This window comes from Notamacropus eugenii, chromosome 1 (genome assembly GCF_028372415.1).
Source record: "Notamacropus eugenii isolate mMacEug1 chromosome 1, mMacEug1.pri_v2, whole genome shotgun sequence".
Taxonomy (NCBI): domain Eukaryota; kingdom Metazoa; phylum Chordata; class Mammalia; order Diprotodontia; family Macropodidae; genus Notamacropus; species Notamacropus eugenii.
The window spans coordinates 232,131,195-232,159,162 of NC_092872.1; the positions used below are offsets into that span (position 1 = coordinate 232,131,195).

General features: G+C 42.7%; 1 protein-coding gene across 4 annotated transcripts in view; it reads left to right on the top strand.

Moving 5' to 3' along the window:
• Positions 1-11,638: 11,638 nt before the first annotated feature.
• The window catches only part of DLG5 (discs large MAGUK scaffold protein 5), a 151,359-nt gene continuing 135,029 nt past the window's right edge, over positions 11,639-27,968 (top strand). For all 4 annotated transcript variants that reach the window (XM_072628068.1, XM_072628070.1, XM_072628069.1 and 1 more), the window contains exon 1: positions 11,639-12,088. In XM_072628068.1, coding sequence (XP_072484169.1) covers positions 11,761-12,088 — 328 coding nt within the window. In that variant the 5' untranslated portion in view covers positions 11,639-11,760. The remainder of the gene's footprint in view (positions 12,089-27,968) is intronic.

The following is a 27,968-nucleotide window of genomic DNA, read 5'->3' on the forward strand; positions in this document are numbered from 1 at the left end:
AAAGACTTGAGCCTTGGAGTGTTTATCTTTTCTGAATTTGTACTTTCTCTCTTCTCTTGTAAATCAATCTTGGGAAAGTACTTTCCCCTGGTCTGGAATGTACAAAGGCTAAGTAGGGGAAGGGAGGATAGTAATAAATGAAGAGCAATTGAGGAAGTGAAAGAAAATAGTGGGTACCAGGAATGGGTACCAGAAGATGGTTACAGTGTTCCCGGGTAATTAGGTTTTTCAAAGGTTCAAGTAAGTAGGCTCAAAGGACTTTAGGTATGGGCTAGGTAAATAGGCTCAAAACCTACAATAAAATGTTAAAGATCAGAGAAGTTGAAATGAGTTCAAGAGTCCTATGGTCAAAGACAAGGTCTCCAGGATCAGCTCTGGGCACAGGGGAAATGACTGTGGGTCTCTGAGTCCTCAGAACCAAGGAAGGATGCTGGGATCTTTTAAATAAGTAAGAGGAAATATAGAATGTTTGTAGCATGCCATCACTGCTTTCAATGAGCTTATGTTCTAGTTGGGAAGACAGGATATACCCCACTAGAAAGGTTACTAATAATATTAGTCATTGTGTGGTTAGTGCAGAAAGAGTATGGTGGTGTGAGACAAAGGAGATCAAATCAGATCCCTCAGTGTGGGCTGAGTGGCTTGGGAAGCTTTTATGGAGGAGATGGGCCTTCAAGGATCAGGAGACTTGGCTAGGTGAAGTTGAGGGAAGAAGAGCATTTCAGCAGGGGGAAAGAGTGTAAACAAAAGCACAAACAGCAAAGCTGAAGGTATGTTTTAGGCTCATTGAGGGGAGTTACTGAATTGTCTTGAGCATGGGACTGGTATGGTAAAAGTGGTATTTGAGAAATATTAACCTGGCAGAGATACGCATGAAACATTAGAGAGGGAAGAGACAGGGCCCCTTTGCTCACCAGAGGTCTCAGGCATAGCTAAACTTAGGCTGCCTGTAGGATGTGATTTGAGAAACTCTCTGAAGTTCTCCCTAAATCCTCAAATACCTCTTCTATTAGTCTGGTGTTAATTCCTGAAACCTCCGCTGGACTGTTATTTCTCCTGATTATAGTTCCAGTTGTAGTCATTGTTTATGGACTAATGTGAATATTTCATGTGTTTTCTTTATCTCTTTATGTGCCCTTTCCATCTTCTGCATTTTCTGTGAGATTCAATAAAGGCTGCCCTATACATAACATGTATTTGTTACCTTGAGTGCTTGGTGGAAACTGAAGATCTCATTATTTACATTTATAGAAACTTAGATATAAGCTATGCATAAACTGTTGGTAGGTTTTCTTTTTTTTCCCTTTGGGGGTGATGGGTGATAGGGAGTCAGTGAGCCAAAAGAGGTACAACTCTTTTAGGACTGCCTCTAAGAATGGACCTGGTCTATGTGATCCCAGAGCTTGAGGAGCCTTAGCCTCCATGTTACATTTACAAATAGTTATTAAGACCTTTTCTACTTCCAAAACATGATACTATGATATCAGAATTGGATTGACTTGTCATTGGCTTTTTCCTAACTCATTGTCTTCCCAAATTGGCTTCCAGGCAGCCCTCCTACTAACACAAAGAGAAAAAAAAGTAGTCTAGAAAAAAATATAGCTAGGCATGGTGAAAACACAACATATATAAATCCTATAAGAAGGGAGCTGGGGTCAGCGAATATCTTGAGCTCTGGAGTTCTGAGCTGCATGGGCTAAACTGATCAGGTGTCCACACTAAGTGCAGCACAGAGGAAGGGGGAGAAAGGATACTAGATTACCTAAGGAGGGGTGAATGCAGCTCCTGTATTTATCAGAGTTCGATCAGCCTATAAGTGGTTCTTGTACTTCCAGCCTGCTTAAGATAGAGAGACTTAGTATTAAAAGAAAACCCCAAACCCCTTTACCCAGGTGAGTTATTTCACTTAAGTCCTCCTCCAGGGTTTTTCTGTGGCAAGGAAATGAATATGGAACCCTCAGAGGTTGTGGTGGTAGAGTGCCAGCTCCGGGAGATCCTACTAAGCTTTCAGTTGGAGCCCAATGACTTAACTACATTTTTGTCATCTGAAGACCAAGAAGGTGGGGAACAAGGGGGTGCATATTGTTTTGGACCACAGCAACTCAGAGAGACAGTCTACTGTTCAGAGAGCATTATCTGCCATCTGTGTTGACAGGGGATTGGCCCCACTGGTGAAATCATTAAACTCTGGTCATTCAAAGTGAAAGGATTTAAGGATCAGGGATGGGAAGCTACCATTTGCCAAGATTAAATTGGAAGTTCACTGCTGTGGGATGGAATTTTCTGAGTCTAAATGCACCTCAAAAGTTATGTGTAAACTACAGTTTTATACATCAAAATCTGTATTCAATGCCTTGGGGAAGAGGGAGGGAGGGAATGGGGTATCTCACCTTTTTCATCATTACTTTTGTTATATAAATCATCATCCTTTTAATGTATCTTTTTGCTAAGTATGGATTTTCATTTTGTTTGCTCCAATTCAATTTGTCAAACATACATAGGTCTGTGATAAGTACTGGGTAAGGCAGTATTAAATAAATGTTAATAATAACATCACATTTATTATAGGATTATAGATGGACTCATTGAACCCAATCCTTGTAGTTTAGAGATGATGAAACTGAATGCCAGAGAGGTGAAATGTCTTACCCTGGGTCATATAGTTGATAGTGAGATTCAAACCCAAGTCTTCCTTACTCCAAGACCAACCATCTACAGAACTTTACAAAGATGAAAGCAGCTTTCTGAACTCATGAAGTTTATGGTCTTATGTTACTTAACTTCTGTAAAATGGGAGGCTTTAGTTAGATCTCTCAGATTCCTTCAGCTCTAATGATTTCTATGTCTCATATTTACTGGTGACCTTGCATAGCCCTCCCTCACTCAAAACAAAGTCCAGTGTAAGTCATGTCATCATTTCTCTGATGTCACGGTCTTCTTCAATAATGAAGGACGAACGCAACACTTGCATGTCATAGTTGCCTTACTCCTTCTCCATGGGGACTTTGCATTTTAAGTTTGACCTTTCACTGTTTTCTGTTTAAATAATTTCGGGAGTTACACAGGAAGGAGTTTAAAGGATATTTCAGGGATGAAAGCTCTTCCAAGCACCCTCAATTTATGCCTTTGCAAGAAACTGGCCCCGAATGCTAAATTACCAAGTCGGTTTACCAGGGCTGACAAAGAGAAGGCAAAGAAATCTGTCTTTGTCTTTTACTAAAGTAGATCTCTCTCCTTGTCCTCTGCTTTCAAAATTATGCCTTCTGTTAGATGTTGGGAAAAGGAGCTGATAAACATGGAAGCCACCTGGTATGGTAGAAATAGCCCTGACCTGGTACCAGAGGACTGAGGTTCAAATCTTGACTCTGATACTTACAAACCATGTGAACTTGGGCAAGTCATTTGCTGGATTTCAGTTTCCACAGGTGGGAGTCAGAAGATGTTGGATGAGGGAGTGGAGAACTTGTAGCCTCAAGACCACATGTGGGCTCTAGGTTCTCAAGTGCAGCCCTTTGACTGAATCCAAACTTCACAGAACAAATTCTTTGAGACTTTACTATCTGAAAAATGAGAAAGTTGTATGCTTCATGTGTTGAAATGAATTAAACAAAGAAAAGGTAATAGACAAATTTTAGTTTGTTGACTCAACATTCAGTGTTAAACTTCCTTCCTTCCTTCCTTCCTTCCTTCCTTCCTTCCTTCCTTCCTTCCTTCCTTTCTTTCTTTCTTTCTTTCTTTCTTTCTTTCTTCCTTCCTTCCTTCCTTCCTTCCTTTCTTCCTTTCTTCCTTCCTTCCTTCCTTTCTTTCTTTCTTTCTTTCTTTCTTTCTTCCTTCCTTCCTTTCTTCCTTCCTTCCTTCCTTCCTTCCTTCCTTCCTTCCTTCCTTCCTTCCTTCCTTCCTTCCTTCCTTCCTTCCTTTCTTTCTTTCTTTCTTTCTTTCTTTCTTTCTTTCTTTCTTTCTTTCTTTCTTTCTTTCTTTCTTTCTTTCTTTCTTTCTTTCTTTCTTTCTTCCTTCCTTCCTTCCTTTCTTTCTCCTACATAGAGAAGTCAAAGCACTTGTCAACAGCTGAACCAGAATTTCCTGACTTTGAGACCAGGCTTTCACCTACTATATCACTCTGTCTCTCATATTTTTAATAAAGCTCTAAGGTTCCTGCCATCACTAAATCCTATTTTTCTCCATTCACATATGTATTGACACATGTTCAAATGCACATCTTTATGCACTCTCATCCACACCTCTGCTTGTAACACACAGGCACACCCACACACAAAAAAACAGAGATATACATACTTCACAGACTATGCAGATTCCTTCCTCTTTGTGCATGGGAATTAGGTACATGAGGCAGGAACCTCAGAGGGATCAGTTTCTTCAGAGGAGCAGCAGGATATCGGGTTATTTTTTGGAACGCGTCCTAGACCATGAGTCCCCAACAGCCTATACCACCTATCTATATGGAGTTTCCAAGACATTGGATAATTAGGGCTTCTGGTCATGGATAGCTAACCAAGTGAGAACTTTTAAGCACAGAATATTTTCTGAATTGAATTATTTTGGGGTCATTCAGTTGATAATCTCATTGATTGGGATATCCTCTTCAAAGATGATGACTGAAATCCATCCATTCCTTCAATACACTGACTCTTTCTTGTCCTATACAACTACCATAAGAAGTCCAGCCAACAGGCTGAGAACCTTTCTATAGATTTAGTTCTTAATCTTTTTTTGTGTGTTATGGAAACTTTTGGCAGCTTGGTAAGGCCTATGAACCCATTCTATAAATAATGTTTTTAATTTTTATAACATTTTAAGAATGGCAAAACTCTTTACAAATACCTCATTTCATCTTCACAACAATTTTGGGAAGTAGGTGCTACTAGTGTCCCCATTTTACAGATTAGGAAACTAAGGCAGAGGTAAATGACTTGCCCAGGATCACACAGCTAGTAAATGTCCAATGTTGAATTTGAAATCAGGTTTTCCTGACTCTAGGTCCAGTGCTCTACCTACTCTGCCCCCCAGCTGCCCACATAACAGAAAACATAATATATAGGATTATAAGGGAAATCTAGTTTTGGTAACTGGAATGTAGTTATCAAAATAGTAAAAAAAAAACAAAAAACAAAACCCAAAAGATTGTGATATGGTAATACATACAGCAAGAGTCCTAATAACACTAGTAATTTTCTATTGTGATGGGCATAAACCATATTTCTTGTGTTTTGTATAAATTTGTATTCCCCACACAACACAGTAAGTACTTAATCAATGCTTTATCCAATTGAATTTATTTCTAGATATCTACGACAACTATAATGTTATGTGTAATTGACATCATACTATTTGCCTTCTCATTGAGTGGAGGAGGAGTGGGTAGAAGGGGAGAGAATTTGGAACTCAAAATGTTTTAAAAAATGAATGAACAAATGAAAACAGCTATCACATGTTACGAAAATGTGCCTGATTTTGATCAGTGACAAAGTCACAGGTACTGCTGATACTGCTATGGTCTGTTGCCTACTTTTGTAATAGAAGGGAATGATAAATTTTAGTAAGAAGATAGTGAAATTTAAGATGTAATTTTTTTCCCATCCAAGTTCATGAACCACAGAAATCTACTTATTGGACCCCTTAGTGAAGAACCTCTGCTCTAGATTGATTTTAACATCATGTTAACACCATGAGAACTGTCTATTAATTATTTTTCATTTTTACTCTGTGTCCAAGTCACCTCTTTTTGTTGTTTATACATTTTTCCGATATGTGCTTAGCATGGTACCTCTGTAACTAAGTATGTATTGAGGGCACCTCAATGGTGGTGCAATGGATAGAGCACCTAGTCTAGAGTCAGGAAGACCTGAGTTAAAATCTGGCCTCAGATACTAGCTATGTGACCCTAGGTAAGTCACTTAACTTCTCTGTGCCTTAGTTTCCTCATCTGTACAATGGGCATAATCATAGCCCCCAATTCCCAGGGTTATTGTAAGAAGCATATGAAATAATAATTAAAAAACCCTTAGCATAGTACCTGGCACACAGTAGGTATTGTTTTTCAGTCCTGTCCAACTCTCTGTGACTCCATTTAAGGTTTTCTTGGTAAAGATACTGTTCGTGGTTTGCCATTTCCTTCTCCAGCTCATTTTACAGATGAAGAAACAGAGGCAAACAGGGTTAAGTGACTTATCCAGGATCACATAGCTAGGAAGGCTCTGAAGCCAGATTTGAACTCAGAAAGACTCAGTCTTCCTGATTCTAGGACCAGTACTCTGTGCACTCTGGCTGTTTCTAGAATGTACCCAGGTGCTATATAAATGTTAGCTATCATATGCTTTTTTAGATTGAACTGAATTGATGGCATCCTATATGCTGATTCTTTTTCAAATCCAGCAGTGTGACCCTGGAAAAGTCACTTATTTTAGCCTCAGTTTCATCACCTATAAAATGAGAATAAGAATAAGAATGACACATCTACTTCACAGGGTTGCTGGGAGGATCATTTGAGATAATGTATGTGCCACTTTAAAGTGGGATGCTAACTGAATGCTAACTGAACATTTTTTTTTAAAGCACAGCATAAAGAGAGAAACCTGGGTTCAAGAATGGATTCCATCTCTGAGGGTGTCTCCCCATTGTGCCTCCTATCCCTTGCCTGGAAATATTCACTCCTTGCTTGTTGGGTGCAGCTCAATTACAATCAGCCCGAGAAAAGTGAACTGAGCCAGAATGTCTGATTGTGAACCAAGACCTGAAGCCTTCTCTTTGGAAGCTGCCCGGGGCCACGGACAGATGGGCTAGGGCTAGGGGCAGCCATGTGAAAGTTTTTGGAACAGACTGTTATTTACATGCTTTGCCTGGTTATGCTTTAACTGAGGATAGGCTGAACAAGACATTTGTCTGGGCATTTATCTGGGGAGGGTCACGAAGTTTAGCTGATGCCCTCTTGCAAGTAGGTAGTTTGATATACCCCGATATTTATCTTATCCTGGACACAGAGCCCACTCTCTGAAGTCATAACTAGATAGAGTAGGTGATAGCATAACCTGGAGGTTTTTAGGGACTGTGGGGAAGAGCACCTCTGGTCAGAGGGTAGGTAGGACCGTCTGTTCATTTCTTGATACTGTTGGAGAGTTCCTCTCTTGCAACAGCACAATGGAAAGCTCTGAAGTCAGAGGACGTGGGTTCAAAATCTAACTCTGCTACTTACTACCCATGAGACTTTGGGCAAATCACTTAACCTCAGGGGGACACAATGCCTCCTCTGCAAAATGAAAGACTAGTTGACCTCTGAGGCCCATTCCAGCCCCACATTTATGATGTTATGACCTATTTTGGAGAAATATACCATGTTTAATCACCTAGTTGCTTCATAAACAATGATGCCCTTAACCTTGAGCACTAATAGAGCAGTGACATTTTTTATTACATGAATCTTTAAGCAATCTGGCAAAATGGCTAGAGTACCAGTCCTGGAGTCAGGGAGACCTGTGTTAAAAATCTTGCCTCTTACACTTAACTAGCTATGTGACCTTGAGCAAGTCAGCTAATCTCAAGTGGCTTTAGTTTCTTCATGTGCAAAGCTAGTTAGTTGAACTGGAGAGTCATTTATCCAGAACCCTTCCATAGTTAAATTTATGACTTTCTGTTGTGGTTCAGTCATTTCGGTCACTTCTGACTCTTCATGACCCCATTTGGGGTTTTCCTGGCAAAGATACTGGAGTGGTTTAGCCATTCCCTTCTCTAGACGATCCTCTGACCTGAATTCAAATTGGCCACTGACTTACTGTGTGCGCTTAGATGGGTCAGTTAACGTTTCTGGGTCTCAGTTTTCCTATACCCTATTTTCTTTTCTGAAATCATCATTCCTCAATTCAACAAACATCTGATTTTCTGCTATTTACAAGGTTTAGGGGTAGGTGTTGGGGAGGATGCCATAAGTCAGTGGTCTGTGGTTTCACTGTCTGTCTGGGAACTCCTTATACCAAAGCAGATCAGGTTATAATTCTTTATTTTAGAGAAGTCTTAGGGGGCCCAGGGACTGGAAGTGATTGTTCAGAATTACATAACTAGTCAATATCAGGGTCTGAATTTGAACCCAGACTTCCTGACTCTCCTGGTACTCCACGTGCTTCCTTGTGCACAAGATATATATATATATATATATATATATATATATATATATATGTATCCTTGCCCTCAAGGATTTTCATGCTAACAGGGAGAGAATTCTATTTCAAGGCTAAACATTTTATTTGTGCATGGAGAAGCAATGTGATGTAGTGGGAAAAGCTTTAGAGTTCAACTCTCTTCACTTTAAAGATGGGGAAATTGAGGCCCAGTCAGGTTAACTGATTTGTCCAAGGTCACATGGGCAGCAAAGCTGGAATTGGACCCCAGGTTCTATTTACAAAGCCCTGGACCTGTGCCACAGCTGTATGACTGGGTAATCAATCAATCAGCATTTATGAAGTGTCTACTACATACCAGGCATTGAGAATTCAAAGATAGAGATGACATGAAATTTGCTCTTAAGGAGCTAACATTCTGATAGGGGAGGTCAGCTCTTTTGTATGACAGAATAAATATAAAGAGAATAAATAAAAATAAATACAAGGAAGTTTGAGAAGGAAGGGCACTAGCTGCTGGGGAGATCAAGAAAGACTTTAAATTGAAAGTGATGCTCCTTGAGGGCAGAGACTGTCTTTTGACTCTTTGGATCCTGGATGCCTTGCACAATGCCTGGCACATTAAGCTGGGTTCTTAATAAATGATTATTGATTTATTGATCGAAAAGCATATTCTGTGAGGCGGAGATGAGGAGGAAATGTATTCCAGGCATGGCCAGTACAAAACTTACTTGGACACTGGAGATGAGGTGCTCTGTGTGAGGAACAATTAGAGGAAAGTCAGTTTGGCTGGAGTGAAGGGCATGGAGAGAAAAATGGAGAGGAGGCTGGGTTAGGTTAGGTAGGGCTTTAAAAGTTAAAGCAAGTGTACATACAGCTTTCTTATCTGTGGTAAATCCTTCAGGAAAGTGAATAGCTAGCTACCTCCTAATTTATCTTTTGAATACTAATTTTCTGTAGATTTATAGCTGTCAGAGAGACTCCAGAGACGTAGTAGTCTTATCTCCTGCCCCTCCCCCCATTTTATAGATTAGAAAACTGAGGTGTAAAGTACTTGGGCAATGACACACAGATCCTAACAAAGCTAGGATTTTAATCTAGCTCCTTTGACTATAACGTTTTTCTTTCTTCCCCCTCCTCCAACCTTTGCTTCCCTCCCCAAGTATCCCACAAGGCTAGTCAGCTTTGATTAAAGTAGGGAATACCAGAACACACAGTTGGGCAGGGTGGGGGTGGGAGGAAAACAGACGAACGTTGAAGGGAGCCTTTTCCAGGATTCCAGGTGGGTTCTGTCTGCCAAAGGAATGAATGTCAGCATTTGACAGAGAGCATGCTGCCTTTCTTCTGCCACCTTCTGTCACAATGACATTTGTGAAGTCTGGTACCTAGCTCACTTGTTGATTCGATTTATAAAGTCAAGTTCCTCCAAACTCCTCCCCTCTCCTCCCCATTTTCCCTCTGCCACTCCCCTCAAGGTTCCTCAGTAATCACAGTGTACCAAACCTGGGTCAAAAAGAGGGGAGGGTAGATTCTAGCCCAAATTAAATCTAGGGTATTGTCTGAACCACAGAATTGTGCTCCAGGATAGAAGTCACGAGAAGGGGGACCCTAATTCTAGGCATGGGAAGAACAGGTGTGCCATCCATAAAGGGCCAGAAATGAGACATGGGGGTAGGGTGGGGTGGGGAGAAGGACAGGGAAAGGCATCAGCTTGAAAAGAAACACAGATGTATTGCAGCCACTCTTCAAGACATCCTTTTGCATTGTTCCTTTCCCCACAATAAAGCTAAGCCTTCCAGTTTATCTACATAAATTCTCTTCCCACTTTCCCCTGTAAAATTGTCGTGCCAGTGAGGAAAACAAGCCTGTCCTGTAGTAAAGGAGGAGGCTCATCACTCTTGGAAGTATTTTGTGACAAAGAAGGCATTGGATTTGAAATGAGAGGCTCTGTATTTGAATCCAGCGACTCGTATTTACTACCTGTGTAACCTCAGATATACATCAACCTCTCCGACCTCGTTGCCTCCACGTAAAATGAGGGGGGATTGAATAATAGGTGATTTAAGCTCCCTTACGGTTTTGGAGTCTATGATCTTTTCCTGACCTCCAAATCCCTCCTCTCGCTGCATCAGAATCCAAATACCTTGAGACTATGGGCCAACCTGACTCCCAGGTCCGCCCCATGTAACAATTTCCAGAAGTGGGTCAGTTTCTCCCCTTCCAATATTACTGGAGGGGCTGAATGGAGAAAGGGGCAGAAGGAATGGCGAACGGCTAAAACTGAGGTAGGCATTTAGGTGGAGCTGACCAGAAGGACTTCTAGATTTCAGATGTAAGGTGGTCTTTGTGTGTGTGTTTTCTTTGAGAGAAGGGACTCCGAGGTTGAAGAATTTCTGGCTTATAAAACGCTTAGCACCGTGCCTGGCCCATAGGAGTTTTCTAAATGCTTATCCCCTTCCCTTTCCCAAGCCCAGTTTTGGGAAAAGTTTGATTAGGTGGAGGGTGGGGGGTGGGAGGGCTGGCTTCCTGGATGAAAGAGTGGGAAGGATGAGTTTTAGGCAGAAGAGATGGGAGGACTGGGTTTTAGGATGAGGGGAAGAGGGGGGGGCTTCCAGGATGAGGGGGTGGTCTGAAGCCCCAGGTCTCTTTCACCCTCCCTCCTCCACAGCCCCAGTGCCAGGCGGAATCCCGGCGGGACTGCGAGGGCGGCGCCCCGCCTTTGGGGGCGGGCCGGGGGCGGGGAGGCGGGGCCCCCTCCTTTCTCCCCGTCCCCCTCCTCCTTCTTCTGCTCCCCCTCCCCCTCTCGGGAGTCGGCCGCCCCGGCGCTCAAGGCGTGGAGTGAGTGACGGGCGGCGGGAGGAGAGGAGAGAAGAGGGAGGGAGGGACCGAGCTAGCGGGAGGCGGCGGCGGCGGCGGCGGGGACCAGGCCGGGCCATGGCGGAGCGGGAGGCGGCGGCCGGGGCCGAGGCCGGGGCTGCGGGGGCCGCGGGGCCTCAGTGAGCGCGGCCGAGGGGCTCGGGGGGGCCATGCCCCGGGGGCAGCGCCGCGGCTGCTGCGGCGGGGCCCGGGGCTGAGCGGCGCCCACGTTCAGGCGTTTGCTTTTGCTTTTGTGTTTCTGGGCGGGCACGGTCGGAGAAGGCGGAGGTGAGCGGGCAGGGGAGGTGGGGGGCATGCCCGGCTGGAGCCCGGCCTCGGGGCGCGCCCCGGCCACGGCCGCCGCCCGGACCTCCTCCAGCCCTGCTGCAGCTGCAGCAGCCAACATGGCTGCGCTCTCGAGCCCGGGACGCGGCCGCCTCTGAGCCCTGCGCCCCTCTCCGCGGCCCCCGGCTCCAGCCCATGGCCCCCCGGGCGCCCCGGCTCCCGCCACGCTAGGCCTGCAGTTAAGCCGCCCGCCCGCCCGCTCGCCCGGCAGCCTGGGGGGCGCCCCAGCAGCGCTAGCGCAGAAGCAGCCAAGCGGTCCTGTGTCCAGCCCCGGGCAGGAGGGCTTGGTTCTGGTTCTGGTTTTGGTTTTGTTTTTGCCGATTCTGGGCGCATCAGCCCTGGGATTAGGGGAGTGCTAGAAGCCCCCCTCCCATAACCCTCTCCTGGCCGAAGGAGGCCGCTGGGGAAGCCCCCGGGAGAAGCTCCTTGCAGCATGGAGCCAAAGCACCGGGAGCTGCTTGCTCATTGTCAGCAGAGCCTGGCTCAGGCCATGACCGAGGTAGAAGCTGTCCTGGGCTTGCTGGAGGCGGCCGGAGCCCTGAGTGCCGGGGACCGCCGGCAGCTGGAAGAGGACACGGCCGCGGCTGGAGCGGCCGGGGGCCCCGGGGCCAAGGCGGAGCTGCTGCTCAAGCTCCTGCTCTCCAAGGAGCGAGACCACTTCCAGGACCTTCGGGTGGCCCTGGAGAAGACCCAGCCTCACCTGCTCCCCATCCTTTACCTGAATGGAGTGGCAGGGGCCCCGCAGCCCTCGGACGGTGCAGGTGAGTGCAGGATTCTGTGTTTGGGTCCCTCTCTCATCATTTGGGGAACATATCAAAAGACTTTTTTTGTAACCAGAACCAGCTGCCTTCCCCTTTCTAAGTTTAATTCTTGAGCTGCTATAGACTGCAGTGGACAGATACCGGTTCCCCCCCCCCCCCCCCCCCCCCATCTACATGAGGACCTTGCCCAGCTCAAGGTAGATGGGATACCTGAAGGTTTTGGTCTCCTAACTTATCCTGTATTTTCCTTGGGAACAGTGCAGCGGAAGCCTGTAAGTAGGTATGCATGGGGCTGCCATTGACCCACAGAATCCCCATTGAGAATCCCCGTGAACGGGGGGGAAACCTCAGGAGGCCATCTGGTCATGTTTTCTGCTTTCACTACTCACAGTGGATATTAGTTAAGCCTATTTTTAAATCTCTTTGGGAAGTTCCCTTGGGAGACTGTTTCTGTACTTTTCATTTGGATAGTAGAAGCAACTAAGTATTCCTAGGCTCTGGTTGGAATCCCACCAACATCTGCTCACCTCTGTTAGCTCACTTTGGACTTTCTTCTGTCTTGTCACCCAACATCCAGTCCCAGAGATGAAGCCCTAAGGGGAAACACCCCATAAGCGGAGAGTGGGTGATGATAAAGTAAGACCTGTTGTAGGCTCTCGGAAAAGATGAAGTGAGAGAAGTTGAGGAAGTGACATCCTATTGTGGGAAAACTAGGGAAGTTGCTGCTGGGGTCCAGCTCTGATCCTGCACTTGCTTCCCAGAGTTGAGGATGGGATGAAGGTTTTAAGGATTCTTTTGCTTCTTTTCTGGTCCTGCTGGTTCTGTTGGAGTGTGTGTGAGATTTGCACTTGGGTGAGGGACATCTGGGCATTTTTGATCAGGGGTTCAGCAGGCCAGAGGCTTATTTTGGGGGCTGTGTCTGTTGGATGTTAACATCTTTTAGAAGGGGAAGCCCAGTGGGAGGAGGTACTTGCCCAGGGGTATCCCCAGAGTGCTGAAATCACTGTCTTCTTCCTTTGAGTTGTTTAAATGACACCTGTTACTGTTTAGCACTTGGGGCATGGCAGGGGAGGAGTGGAAGCCACCTTTTTAAAGAGCCAGACCCTCTTTTTTGGAGAGACCTGGGAAAAAGGCCTGAGAAATATGCCCTCAGTGGTTGTGGGGAAACAGATCCAGACCTGTTCATTTGGCCATTAAAAGCCTTGCTTATTAAGACAATCATTTTTATTAGGTGCTCTCCATAACAAGCCAGTGAGGTGTGCACCAGGCTCCTCATCCTTGTTTGGAAAGCTGGAGGAAACTGTGACTCGGAATGCATTGGTTATATGGGAAGCTTGTTCTAGGTTTAGGGCCTTGCCAGTTCTCCCTGTCTCCATCCCTCCCCTTCAAAGCTACAATGTAAAGCCCATTCATTGTGTCTGTTACAGTGCCCTTGTTCTCTTGCCTCGCTTGAAATATTCTTGTGTGGGATACACTTTATGTTTTATAAAGTGCTTCTGCAGATGAGCTTGAGAGCCAGTATGGTGGAGGAGATGGGAGGTTGGCCCTGGAGTCAGGAAACCCCAAGTTCAGATTCTGATTCTAGCAGTTCTTGGTGGGGTAACCCTGGGCACATTGTTTTCACTGTTCTGTGCCTCAGGCGGCTCTCTAAAAGGATAATTACAGAGAGTTTCATTCCAGTTGTTGATCTGCTTTGTTGGAGAGAGTTTTCTTTCTGGGAGTTCCCTACATCTATCGTATCTCAGGTCTGATTAAGAAAAAAATTGGAGGAGCATTGGAGGACTTTTGAGGATACAAGAAGTACCATAATTTGTCCTAATTATGTGGTATTTTCAGAAGATCGATTTGTGGGTCAGGTGTTAGGAGAGGAACTGGCCTGACCCTTTGGATTGATCAAGATTAAACTTATAAGGAAATTTTTTTTAAGCTTAACTATTTTTTTCAGAGTATAGATCCGTGTTTTTAAAGACTGACATTAATGATCCTCCTAGCTGACCTTTATATATGGGACTCTATTCTGAGTAGGTAGGTGAGACTTGGAATAGAGGGCCAGCCTGGGAGTCAGGAAGGAAGACATCAAGTATTTATTAAGTACCTACTTATCAGGTGCTGGACTAAGCATTTTTTTTTTAACAAATATTAATCTCATTTGATCTTAAAACAAATTATGGAAGTAGATTATTATTATTATTATGCCCAGTTTACAGATAGGGAAACTGAGGTTAAGTGGCTTGCCCAGTGTCACACAGCTGGAGAGTGTCTGAGGTCATATTTGAATTTAGGTCTTCCTGACTCCAGGCCAGGTGCTTTATTTTGTGTCACCTGGATGCCTCATTCAAGGGCTGACTCTAAAACATAATAATTGTGTGACTGTGGATAAGTCAGCTGACTTCTCTGTGTCCCAGGCAACTCTAATCCTGTAGTTAGATAGTCAATTTTCCACACTGGGAATTCTCTACATGGATGAAATTTCAGGTTTGAACTGACTGTTGTTGAAGATAGGTAGGTCCAGGTATTCTTTTCTCGCCATTTTCCAGTTAAGAAAATGGAGCTTAGGGAGATTGTAACTTGTCCAGAGTTGCATCTCTAGTCAGTGTCAGAGGAAGGATTTGAAATCAGGTCTTTACTGACTCAATTCCCTGCCCTTTCCATCAAGTTACCTTTCCCTTTAGTTGTTAAGATTGTAGTCTTGCTTTTTAAAGGAAGGCAGTAGGATATAGTGAAAAAAACACTGGGTTTGGAATTAATGCACCTGGTTTCAAGATTGGTATCCGATGCTGGGCTCTGTGACCGTGATCAAGTCAGAACTTTCTAAGTTGGAGAGTTAAGAGACTACTTGAGGTCATCTCATCTTCAGGTCCTCTCATTGGAAGTGAAGAAATTTGACCAAAGTCACATGGAGGGCGTAATTAGCAGAGAGACATTGAAGCTTGGGTCCTATGACTAATTCTAACACTCTCTCCTCCTCCCTCATTCAAAAAGGATTCATTTCATGCCTGCCTTGTGCTGGACATTGTACAGCTCTCAGTCCATTTCACCAGGATGTTTTCTGAGCCTCAGTTTCCTCATCCACATCAGTAAAATGAGTACAGTAATACTCCTACTGTCTCCCTCAGAGTGGTGGTGAGAATCAAATAAGACACTTTGTGTAAAGTGCTTTGTAAAACTTAAGATGCTTTTAAATGTCCACTATTATATACTCTAAAGTGCTGTGTATGTGATTTTTATTACTGCAATTAATAAAAATCTCAAATAGTTCCCAATTTAAAATAATTTTTAAATGCTTCATTTTTATGTGTTTGATGGGTTGATGTGGCCAGATAATCCATTTGGCCAATCCTAGGGCCAAGATCTTGGTGATCAGCCAACCCAAACTTGGTTGGGATGGATCTCAGATGGCAGACTGTCATTAGACTATACTCAGAGTCTTTGCAGTGTAGTAGAACCTGATGGAACTCATGTTTTTCTGGCATGGCTAACTTCACAGGCACTAGGGGAGGACTCTGTGGAGTACCTGAATTAAACACATCGTTTTCTGTAGATAAATGTTCTTTTTGCTTTCTGTGCCTTGGTTAAAGGTGCCTTTAGGGGTCAGAAGCTGATCCAGAGATGCAATGGAGTTAAGATATTTATTCTTTAGAGCAAGAGTTGTTAATATTTTTTGTGTGAGGACTTCCTTGGCAATCAGAAGCCCATCTTAGAGTGATATTTTTAAATGCATAAAATGAAATCCATAGAATTACAAAGGAAAACAAAGATTAATGAAAATGAAGGTAATCTCCCTCCCCAACTTAAGTTCATAGACTATCTATCCATGGACCCCAGGTTAAGGATTCCTGCTGTAGAACAATGATTCCTAAAACATGTTTTGTAACATTACAGAGTTAGTATGGTGCATTGGAAAAAAGTGCTGGTCAGGGAACTAGGGGATCAGGATCCTAATCCTGGCCCATCTATTTATTTCCTGTGTGACCTTGAGCAAGTATATTTCATTTTCCTTATTTGTAGATTGAGAGAACTGAACTGGATGATTTCTGTGATGCATAATTCCAGGTACTGAAGATCTGCACAAGCTTCCCATTTTCTCCCCTAAATGTCAAGATTTTTAAAAAATCAAGTGGACATCTATAGTATTTTGGGAGAGAGGGGAGGTGTGTTATAAATGAAACAGAAAACATTTCATTTTGGAAAAGTCTGAAAATGAATGTTTAAAGGTTTCCAAGGCATACATTGATAATTGGCTATTAGAATCATAGGATTATTAGATTGAGAGGTTCCTCAGCATTTTCATTTTACAGATGAAGTAACTAAAGCTCAGAGAGGTTGTGACTTGACTAAGGTCACACAGGTAAGCAAGTGATAGAACTGAAATTCCCACTAAGGTCCTTTAAATCCAACTCCAATGTTTTTTTCCACAGTGTTTTGTTGTTAAGAACTTCACCTTCAGACATTTGATGAGGGCCTTTTATGTACACTGCACTGTCCTAAGTTCGAGATGAGCTTCAGAAATGAGTACAGCATGGTTCCCTGTCCTCATCAACTTCATAGTAGAGTAGGGGGCAGGTCAGCTAAGTGGCCAAATGGATAGAACGCTGGGCTAGACTCAGGGAGACTCTTCTTCCTGTGTTCAAACCAGACCCTGGGCAAGTCATTTAACCCCGTTTGCATAGAAGAATTAAAAAAATGGGAGAAACCATAAGAAAAAAACAAAACAAAACATAACACAAGAGAAAATAGTCTGCTTCATTCTGTGTTCTGATTCCATAGTTTTTTCTCTGGATGTGGATGACATTTTGCCTCAAGAATCCTTTGGGGATGTTTTAGGTCCTTGCATTGCTGTGAAGGGCTTAGTCTGTCAGAAACAGTCCTCACACACTGTGGCTGTTTCTGTGTATAGTGTTCTCCTGATTCTGCTCCTTTCACTCAGCATTAGATCATATAAGTCATTCCAGATTTTTCTAAAGTCTGACAGTTCATCATTTCTCTGATGCTCTTTCTATTGTGCCCTGCTGTGCTTGGTGCAAAGCAAATGCTTGAGAAATGCTTGTTGAATGAGTGGCAGTGGGTAGACCTGTCCAGCTGAGGAGGGTTGTTAGTGTTTGGGGGTGGGGTGGGGAAAAGTAAGTAAAGTTCCAAAGATGCTCTTCATTGTAGAGAGACTTCAGTGCTGAGAAGTCTGGACTTTACTAGGATGAGCAACTACAGAGAACAATCTTTATTTGATAAAAATTCTGAACTTAAAAGTACCAAATCAGATGAACATTTATTTTCATATGCAAAGTAGAATAGAAAAAGAAGATTTTACATGAAATTACAAATACTGATGAGGAATCACTTACTTTTCCTTTAAGGTATCTAGCAAATTCAATATACCACTTTCAAAGCTGTCTTATTTGTGTTTTCTTCCTGCCTTCCTTCTGTTTTAACCTGTGTATTTAAAAAATATTTCAGTGACCCCTCCCCCCCTGCTTTTTTTTGTTTGGCAGCCCTACTGCTAGCCCCTCTCCTTCTTCCACTTACCACTCTCTACCCTTAAAAAAAATCAGACGAACAAAACGAAACTTATGACATATATCCTGGTTAAGCAACATAAATCATCACATTGATGATGTCAGAAAATGTCTTATTCTGCCAGTTAAGTCCATCACTGTTCTGTTAGGAGGTGATTAGCATGCCTTATCATCACAGCATGGCTGGTCATTTCATTGATGAGAGTTCTTAAGTTTTTCAAAGTTGTTTTTAAAACTTGGTTCTGCTCATTTCATTCTGCATCAGTTCATACAAGTCTTCCCAGGTTTCCCTGAAATCTGCTAAGATGGAATAATTTTGACATAGATCTACACACATACATACATAAAGCCCCATCTATTTTTGCATGGAATTATGCTGAACATTTTTGGTAGTAGGAGTCTACTAGCTTAATTTTTGAGTTGCTGAATTTTCAGTTTCTCTGTCTTGCAGGACCTTCTGCTTCTCCCTTTGTTTTTCACTTCCCCTCCTTCCATCTATTCATTCCCCCTGCCCCTGGACAATGTTGGGAGAATTTAATTCCACAGGCATTTATTAAGTGCCTCCTCTTGTGCTATGTTCTCCTGGGGAGACATGGAGTTTAGATGACATGGTCCCTGCCCTTTTATGTCTTTCATTTTAGAGGGAGATTATGACACACCAGTAACTAATTTAAAATAATAAGCAATAATGGCATAAATAACCCAATAGTACGTGAGGACTGAGGGAAGAAAGGGAGAGAAGACAGACCTCCACTCAGTTCCTTTTTTCTTTCTGCTTTATAGTCTGGTTTAACAAGAAAGGTTTGGAGGCAGAAGTGGAAAATGAATGGTCAACATGAGGTCTCTGAATGACGTCTGGATTACATTTATCCATGCTGACCCCTCCCCCTGCTTACTACCGGGGCAGACTGATTATACTGAATGAATAGTGTGACCCTTAGCAAGCCAAAGTCCCCTTCACGTCATCCAGGAAAATAATCTACACAGAGCCAGTATGGGGTAAATTAATACTTAGCTTAAAGCTGTGGGTGGGGGATGGGGAAGGCGTGCTTCTCTCTCATGGTCATACCTCTTCGGTTCTTCCAGCACCCCCCTGACGGAAGCAGGTGGAAAGTTATCAGTCACTTGCCTGGCAAGGACCGAGATGAGTAAGGTCAAACCCACTGGGGCTGGATTGCAGGATTCGTGTGGAGCAGCACACTGCCTTTCAGACGGCTGTGAATGCTCTCCTGATAACGTGGGGTCCAAAGTATCTGACTTGGGAATTGGGAGTCTTGGGTTTTTGCTCTGGTTCTGCCGAGAACTCTGCTGTGACCTTGGGGAAACTATCTGAACTCTGGATTTAGTCTCCCTATCTCTAAAACAGGGAGAGGAATACCTGCCTTGACCCTATCTGGAAGGAAATTTGTGGGGACAAGAGAAAGACAGCTAATGTAAAGGCAACAAGATCTGCAGCAGTAGAAAGGATGGAGGGGATTATAAGAGTGGCTGCTTTGCTAGATGGGCCATTGGAGAGATCTGTACTAAAGTAGCTCTCCTGGGGTCATGGATTTAGGGTGAGATGGCACTTTAGAGGACATTAAGTGCCGCTCCTTCATTTATGATTTATAATTGATTTAATAATGTAGAATTGTAATTTATATATTTTATAATTGAAGAAGGTGCATGACTTGCCCGTAGACACACAAGTAAAAGTGAGAAGCAGGATTTGAACTCAGTTCAGCAAGTATGCCAAAAAAAGAAGGAAGAATTTATTAAGCATATATTCTGTCCAAGCATTACACTAAATATTACAAATATTACCTTGTTTCATCCTCATAAGAACTCTGGGAGGTATGTCCTATTATTATCCCTAATGGACAATTGAGGAAAGTGAGACAGGCAGAGAAGAAATGATTTGTCCGGGATCACACTGCTAGTAAGTGTCTGAATTTGAATTTGAACTTGGGTCTTCCTGATACCAGGCCCAGTGTGTTACCTAGCAGCCCCTACTACTACTTGAAGTCAAAGGAGGGGGCAGTTAGACTTGGAAAAATTTGTAGTATCCAGATTTGGGGAGTCAGCCAGCCATCCCACTGTATCTTATACTGGTCAGACTATGTCTGAAATGATGTATCCAGATATGGGTCACATTTTTGAATATTGTCAAATTAGAGTGAGTTTTGGGGTCAGTAAGGATAGTGAGAAAGCCAGAAACCATGTCATATGATGGCTTTTTAAAGTAACTGGGGGCAAAGAAAAGACCAAGGGGTTGGGAGGAAATGAGATGGCTTTCTTCAGATGTTTGAAGGACTCTTTGTTTGGGAGAGAGAGTAGACGTATTCTTTGTGGTTCCACAGGGAAGAATTGAGACCATTGGGCAGAAGTCACAGAGAGGCAGCTTTTTCATTTGACATAAAGATGAACTTCCTAATAATTTATTTAGATTTGGAAATGTGAGGTAATGAGATTTCCATCACCATTCAGATTCTAGGTGACCTTTCTGGGATACAATCAAAGTGATTCATGTGTGGGGTAGGTTAGAGCAGAGGACCTTTAAGATCCCTTCTTGCTCTGAGATCCTGTGATTTCCATCAGAAAATGCCAGCCTTGTGTCCCAGAGCAGGAGCAGCTCTGGTAGCTGAAGTAGCAGAAATAAGTGAAGGTGAAGAAACTAGTGGTGTGTCCATTTCTCTTCTTTTAAATGTTTCATTTGAAATGCCATCATCCTTCCCAGAGAGCTATCCTTTATAGCTAAGAATAGAAAAGAGTTCATTAAAGCCTACCAACACATCAGCCAAGGCTGACATCACATATATAGTGTTCCACACCCATAGCGCCCTACCTAGGCAAGGAAAGGAGGAAGGTGGAGCCTTTATTTCTAGGGCAATTTCGCCTTTGGCTGCTGCCTTAATTTTCAAACTCTAGGTTTCCTTTCAGGACGGAAGGTGCTCTTTAAAAATTGCCAACAAATAAGTCAGGCATGTTTGCTTGGCTAATAAAAAATAGTTACTGTTGCATGGAGGGTATCACCAGACCAGCACATCTTTCTGGTCCTGAGAGGTCTGTACCTTTGATGTTAAATATTCCATAACTTAAGGCCATACTTGTTTCTTCTTATATGCCTAAGATAATTTTATTATCCTGTTTCATCTCCTCAGTGACTTAGAATGACAACAAATCTTTAACAAAGGCTCAGTCAGGTGAAGTTGTCTCATATCGGGCTGGGACTAGGATGTGACACTTAGTTTCAAGGTCCTTCAGTTGTCTATTCGGGCCTGATTCAATCTTTTGCAAGACTGGATTCTGGGATGAGGAATAGGATGGATGAGATGCTTCATAGATTTCATCATAGGCCCCTTTTCCTTGGCTTAGTTCAACATATTCAGCATATCCAGAGGATATGTTCACCCAGGGGGATAGGTTCACACATTCAACTAAATTTAGTGTAGAGTACCATGGCATGGATGCCTACAAAGTGGTGAGAGGGTGCCCTTTTTTCCTTTTCTATTTTTTTTTTTATTGCAACAAAGCTAAAGCCACCTAGGTTTAACTGTTCTGACCAGTGGTTGCTTAGACACAGTACAAAGTTGAGGTGGATTGAGTTATAAAGACTCAGTTCTCTGTTTCTTTGGTGGTCTCTCTGTGTGTCCATCTGTCTTGCCCTTCTCTCTCCTTTTCTCTTCTCTCTCTCCCCCTCATTGTTCCCCGTTTCTCCTCCTTTTTCTCTTCCCATCCTCCCTTTTCCCTCATTCCTGCCTTCTCTCTCTCCTCCCTTTCTCCTTCCTAACATCTCTTTAAGTACTTTCTTTGAATTGCTATATAATTTTTTTTCTCTTTTGTATTATAGTTATTTGATGATTGGACCTTCATTTTAGGAAAAATCACTTTAGTGGCTGAATGGAGGTTGGATTGGAGTGGGGAGATACGTGAGGCAGGTAGACCTACCAGTAGGCTGTTTCAGTAGTTTAGGTATGAAGTGATGAGGGGCCCAAATTACAGTGATAGCAGCGTCAGAGGAAAAAAGTGGATATAGGAGAAATGTTGCAGAGGGGAAGTCTACAGCCTCAGTAACACTTTGGAAATGGGGAGGGCGGCGTGAGAGATAGTGAGGAATCCAGAATGACTCTTTGGTTGTGAGCCTGGGAGACTGAGAGGATGGTGTTGTTCTGTATAGTAATGAGGAAGAAGGGTCAAAGATAAGTTCTCTTTTGGACATGTTGAGTTTGATATGTATACTGGATATTCATTTCAAGATATCTAATAGACAGGAAGATTCGAGATCAGAAAAATTGGGACAGGAAAGGTGGATTTGAGAATCATCAGCATAGAGGTGGTAATTAAATTCATGGGAGATGATGAGATCACCCAGGGAAGCAATGTAGAAGAAGAGGGCCCAGGACAGACCCTTGAGGGAAACCTATGGTTAGAGGGCATGATCTGGAGTAGGACCCAGCAAAGGAGACAGAGAAGATAGCAATGAGATAGGTAAGAGAAAAACCAGAAGAGGGAGGTGTCCCAAAAACCTAGAGAAAAGAGAATATATTTTGGTATATGGGAGAAACACCCATGACTGGGTCTCTCTATCCCTCTCAGGCTGGAAGTGCAGTGGCCACCATGACCGTGCCTGATCTTATTACTGATTGGCACAGAGGCTTTGACTGAGCAGTTTTGCCCCTCCTTAGGCAGCTTGATGGTTTCTCCCTCCCCATTGGGGCTCACCATATTGGTGCTTTTGTTTTGTGTTGACCCTTCATTGCTGAAGAAGACCATTAGTTTTCACTTGACTGTAGCTAACTCTTGAGCTTGCCACCACACTCAGCCTTCTTTGTAGCAGGAAATTATAGGCATGTGTCACCACACCTGGCTGTATTATATGGTTGTTGATAGCCTGTTTTGTTTTGTTTTTTAACTTTTCATATCCTTTGACCATTTGTTGATTGGTGAATGACTTTTGGTCTTAAGTTTGTATTAGCTCCTTACATAGAACATATCAGACTTTAATCAGATGTTTGATGCAAAGGTTCCCCCTCTCCCCTCCCTCCAATCTCCTCATATTCTAGAAGCATTGATTTAAAAAAGCTCTAAAATTTTGTGAATTCCTGTTTTGTTTTGTGTCTTGGGATCTCCTGTGCCATTGCCTATGAATTTTCCCTCTAGCCATAGTTGTGAAAGGGGGATCCCTTCTTTGCTCCTCTGATCTTTTGATTAGGTGACATTTTCTATGTAGTTAGTGCACTCATCCATTTGTAGTTTACTGTGCTGTATTGTATAAGCTACTAGTCTGAATCTATTTTCTGCTAAACTATTTTCCCAAGTTTCCTAGGAGTTTTCATTGACTAGGAAACCCTTCTGTAATCATCTCTGTGTTCTTAAATTTACTAAACACTTGGCAATTGATGATTTGTAAAAGAAAGGATCCCTTAAAGTGCCTGGTGATATTTGTGCCTTAATCAATCATTGGATTTATTGAGTGACTTCTTGTGAAGGGAAAATTGCATTTCTTGTCTTTTAGGAGCTTATAGGACAGTGCATGTAGAAGGTGCTTTCTTAATCAATAATTGTTGATTCGTTGACTGTATCCTAGGGATGGAGACAGGGACTCCACACAGAAAAGGCTAACTAACTAGTACAGGGTGGCAGTAAGTTTAAAGGTAGAAAGATCTCTACCTGCTCTTCTACAGGAAGCTTTTCCTGTCAGTCAGTTAGCATGCATTAAGCACCTACTTGGTACTATGCTCCCCGTTCTCAAGGAATTAACAATCTAATGAGAATAACAATAAAGAAACAAATATGTATAAGTGAGTTGTAGACTGGATAAACAGGAAATAAGTAAGAGAGGGAAGGCACTAGAATTAAGAGGAGTCCCTGGAAGGCGGCCTTAGGCACCATCGAGCTTGACCTCTCATTTTATAGGTGAGGAATGGAAGCAGGGTCAGCGTGTGAACCTGTGTCCTCCGGAGTGATCAGGTGGGCTTTGACGGATGGGATCAGGACACGTGGAGAGAGCAGTTTAGATGAGGAAGACTTGCATAGGAAGATGTGTGGAAGTGGAAAAGCGCATGGTGTGTGGATGGAGGACAGCTAGGTACATTTGTCTAGCTGGAGTGGAAGGGCTTGTGTTGGGGAGCCTGGGGAGAGAAAACATTCTTTGAAGAGTAGGAGTTTATAGGGGTCGTTTTGTTCCTGCTGGGATGTTTTTGAAACGTTTATATTACAAGTCCAGGAAAATAAGCTCAGGTCTAATGAGAATCAGACAGTAGCCCCAAGGAGAGACAGAAGAGGCTGGGCCTCTGCTTTCAGTCATTCCCTTTGTGGTTGGCCCTTCCTCAGCCTTCTTGACGTCCAGCTGGGGGAGGGCTGAGCAGAACTCTGAGCGTATGTGTCTAGGCTTAGACTGGTCCCTGAGCAGAGGGGGACAGGAAACAGTAGCAGGAGGTGGAGATGGTGGGAGGAGCGGTGACTGGATCATTAATTCTGTTTGGGGCCAATGTGGATTTCTTAGGCAGGAACAAAATTTTTGCACGTTCTTGATTTGTTTAAAAAAAAAAATCTCAGGAATTGGCGGAGTCACCCAGTCAGTGACGCTTGTTTGTTTGTGAGATTGCAATTGTGTCTCAAGTTCAAAATCATTGACATTTAATGGAGCAGAAACTGATTCTGTTTTTGTAGGTAGCACTCCTTGTCTCAGGGACAAATCACATCTTGAGGGATAAGCTGCCTCCTTTTCCTCTTGCACATTCAAACAGGCAGGAGTGCTGCCATCTTTAAACGAATCACTGATAACTCTTAGTTCTCCTTGTCCTTTCCTACTGAACTGTTAACTGTACAGTGTGCTGCTCCATCTGAGATGAGGTGGTTCAGCTCAGGCAGGTTGTTCCTACACGCAAAAATAGTGAGGTCATTATAGTTTTCAGTGTTGAGGGCCCTTTTATGTTCCAATCAGGAATCAGGAAGAGCCTTTGGGTAAAGGAAACAATGACTCGATAGGGGAACAGATGTTTTCAAAAATCTTATAGAAGGTTGCGTCAGAGTAGATGAAGATTACCTACTACAGCACTTATTTCTTTTTTCTTATTTTTGTAGATAAAAATCTGCCTTTGCTCCCTTCCCCTCCCCCATGAGAAAGCAAGAACAACAACTCTGCCTTAAAAATATGTATAGTTAGCAAAACACATTCCCATGTTGGCCATGTCCAAAAAGGAAAAAAAAGTCTCAAACTGCACTCTGAAACTATCACTTCTCTGTCAGGAGGTGGGTGTCATGTTTTAGTTTGAGTCATCTGGAATTGTGGTTGTCTGTTGTGTGCCTCAGGGTCCCTAAGTGTTTCTAGAGGAGGCTGCTGTGAGGTTGATAAGAATGCTGGCCCTGGAGTCAGGAAGGACCTGAGTTCAAATGCAGCCTCAGACATTTATTGGCACTGTGACTCTTGGCAAATCACTTAACTTCTGTTTGCATCAGTTTCCTCTGTTGTAAAATGGGGATAACTCCCAATGTTGTGAGGATCAAATAAAATATTTGTAAATAGTACAGTGCCTGGAATCTGCTAGATACTTTATTTCCTTCCCTTTTCAGAGTTCTTTGTCTTTACTTTTGTCAGTCAATAAACATCTATTAAACATCTGTATTTATTTTATATGTATGTGTGTATATATATGTGTATATATGTATATAGATATACACACATATTTACATGTGTATGTGTGTGTTTGGGTGATACACAAATTCATATAGAATCTGAATTGGAAGGGGAATCATCAGCCAACCAATTCAACCAGTAGGTGACTGAGAATCTTCCTCTGTTATCATCAAGAGCCAAGTAATCGTCCAACCTTTGCTTGATATACTAAGGTAATGAATGTGGAACCCTCTGCCTACTAAGGCAGCAACTATCACTTGGGGATGGCTTTCACTGTAAGGAAATTTTTCCTTACCTCAAGCCTCAGTCTATTTCTTTGTAACTTCAACATTATTTCTTCTTGCTCTAGTCTCTAGAACCAAACAGAGGAAGTCTTACCCTTCTGATATTTGAAGATAACTGTCTGGTCACAGCTCCACCCCTTCTCCTAGCGTTCCCCTATTTTCTTTAACTGATCTACCCATGGTCGTGAACGTAAGACTCTCTACCATCCTTGTTGTCCTCTAGTGGACGCTCTCCAGTTTGTTAGGTATCTGTCTTAAAATATGGTGCGCAGAACTGAATATGCCTAATGTGATCTGTCTAAGCCCGAGTACAGCTCGAATTCCAGTTTTCTGAGCCTAGACATTCTCTTGGATCAAAGAAGATAAGGTTTGTAAAGCTCTTAGCAGAGTTCTTGACAAATAGTAGGTGCATAATAAGTGCTTCTTCCCTTCCCCTCCTCTTCTCCCTCCCCTTCTTCTCTTCCCTTCCCCTTTCCCTTCCTCTCTCCCTTTCTCCTTACCTTAGAAGAGCATTGAAGAAACTTGACATCTCATCTGGATTCTGCTTCATACTCCTTTTATAATTTTCAGTGAGTCACTTCACTTCTGTGAGATTGTTTCCTTATCTGCAAAATATGAATCAAAGGAGATAATGACTTTGAAAGTGCTTTGCAAAAGTTAAAACACTTACGAATGGAAAGAAAAATGATTAATATAGACTGGGGTTCTTAAACCCTTTTTTGTGTGTATGTCATAGACCCCTCTGACAGTCTGGTGAAGCCTATGGGATCTCTTCTCAGAAAATGTTTTTAAATGCATAAAGTAAAATATCTGGGATTGCAAAGGAAGCTATTAATATTGAAATGCAGGCCTCAGACAAGAAAACATCATGATTTAAGAGTGGATCTATTAGAGTAATTTCAAAGCATGTGTGTGTTCATCCTTCATTGCCGAAGAAGACCATGCCATCACAGAAATAATGACATGACTTGCACTTGACTTTGTTTTGAATGAGGGAGGGCTGTGCAGGTCACCAGCCTCACTTCTCCTCCAGAGCCATTTGAATCCAGTGACCAGATATTCTTCAGGATGACTGGGGATGACCCAGGATGAGGCAATTAGGGTTAATTGACTTGCAGAAAGTCACACAGCTGGTGAGTGTCAAGTGTCTGAGGCAAGATTTGAACTCAGGTCCTCCTGACTCCTGCACTGGTGCTTTATCCACTGTACAACCTCGCTGCCCCTCAGTTTCAAAGTAGTGATAAACATGAATGATATTTTGAGATATTGGCAGCAATTGTAAAGTGATATGAAAATATCTTTGATTTCTGCTGGTGGCTATTGCTAATCTTACTGGAGTTTGTTGCAAATATTTATAATGGAAATGCAAAATTTTAGTTAGAGGTTAATGAAAATAGATATATTTTCCCCCTTGCAAGTTCACAGATCTTCTAAAATCTTTCCAAGGACCCTGGTTTCATAACCCCTGATGTAGTACTCCTATTTATTCTAAAAGTCCTATAATGGAAAAAAAGATGACTAGATAAAAACAAATTTGTCAGTCAACAGGCATTTATTAAGTACAAGTTTGAGGCACTGTGCTAATAAGCACTATGGATTCAAAGAACCCATCATCTGCTGGGGGAGAGAAGTACACACAGCTGTGGACAAACAGAGGAAGGGCTTTAAGATTAAGGGGGACCGAGAAGGGCTTCTTGTAGAAGGTAGGGTTTTTGATGGAATGTGAAAGAAGCCAGGGCAGCCTCTTTCACTTTGGTAGTTGGGCAAGTAATCTTCTTGCATATTTTCTTCAGAATGTGTAAATTTGCCTTGTCAGCATCCCCACCCACAGGTGCTTAATTATTCTTCTTTGAATTTTTTCCTTGAAAAATAATTATTGATATCTGTGTTCTCAAAGTGCATTCATTCCCAAATATATCCTTTCTCCCTTATGGAGCAAGCCATCCTTTATAACAGAGAATCAAAGAGTAAGAATGTGGTTCAGCAAAACACATCAACCTTACCTGCCAGTTTACCCATTATTCCACACCTATATTCCCCCCCACCTATGTAAAAAAGCCTTCCCGAGTTTTAAGATAAATCAGAAAATCTGTTTCTCTAAGGGAAAAAAATACTTTAAAATTACTTTTATGCTAATTGCTAATCAGAGCATTTAGATAGATACTTTTTTTATTTTTTGGAGGAGACAATTATATTATACTTAACCTTTGTTTAATAGTCTATGTTCTATAATGTATTTTCAGTCCCATTTGATTTTTAAGGCAACTCTGTGAAATTGGGAGAGCAGGGATGATTCTCTCCATTTGCCAGATGAGGAACTTGGAGAGCAAAGAGATTGAAATGACCTTCCCGAATTTGTTCACTGAAATTGGTGGCCGAAGTGGGACTAGAAACCAGGTCTCTCTTAGAGCCATGCTTTTCCTGGAAAGCTGATTTCCTGGAGAGGAGTTTTCCTCTATGGAAGGAGG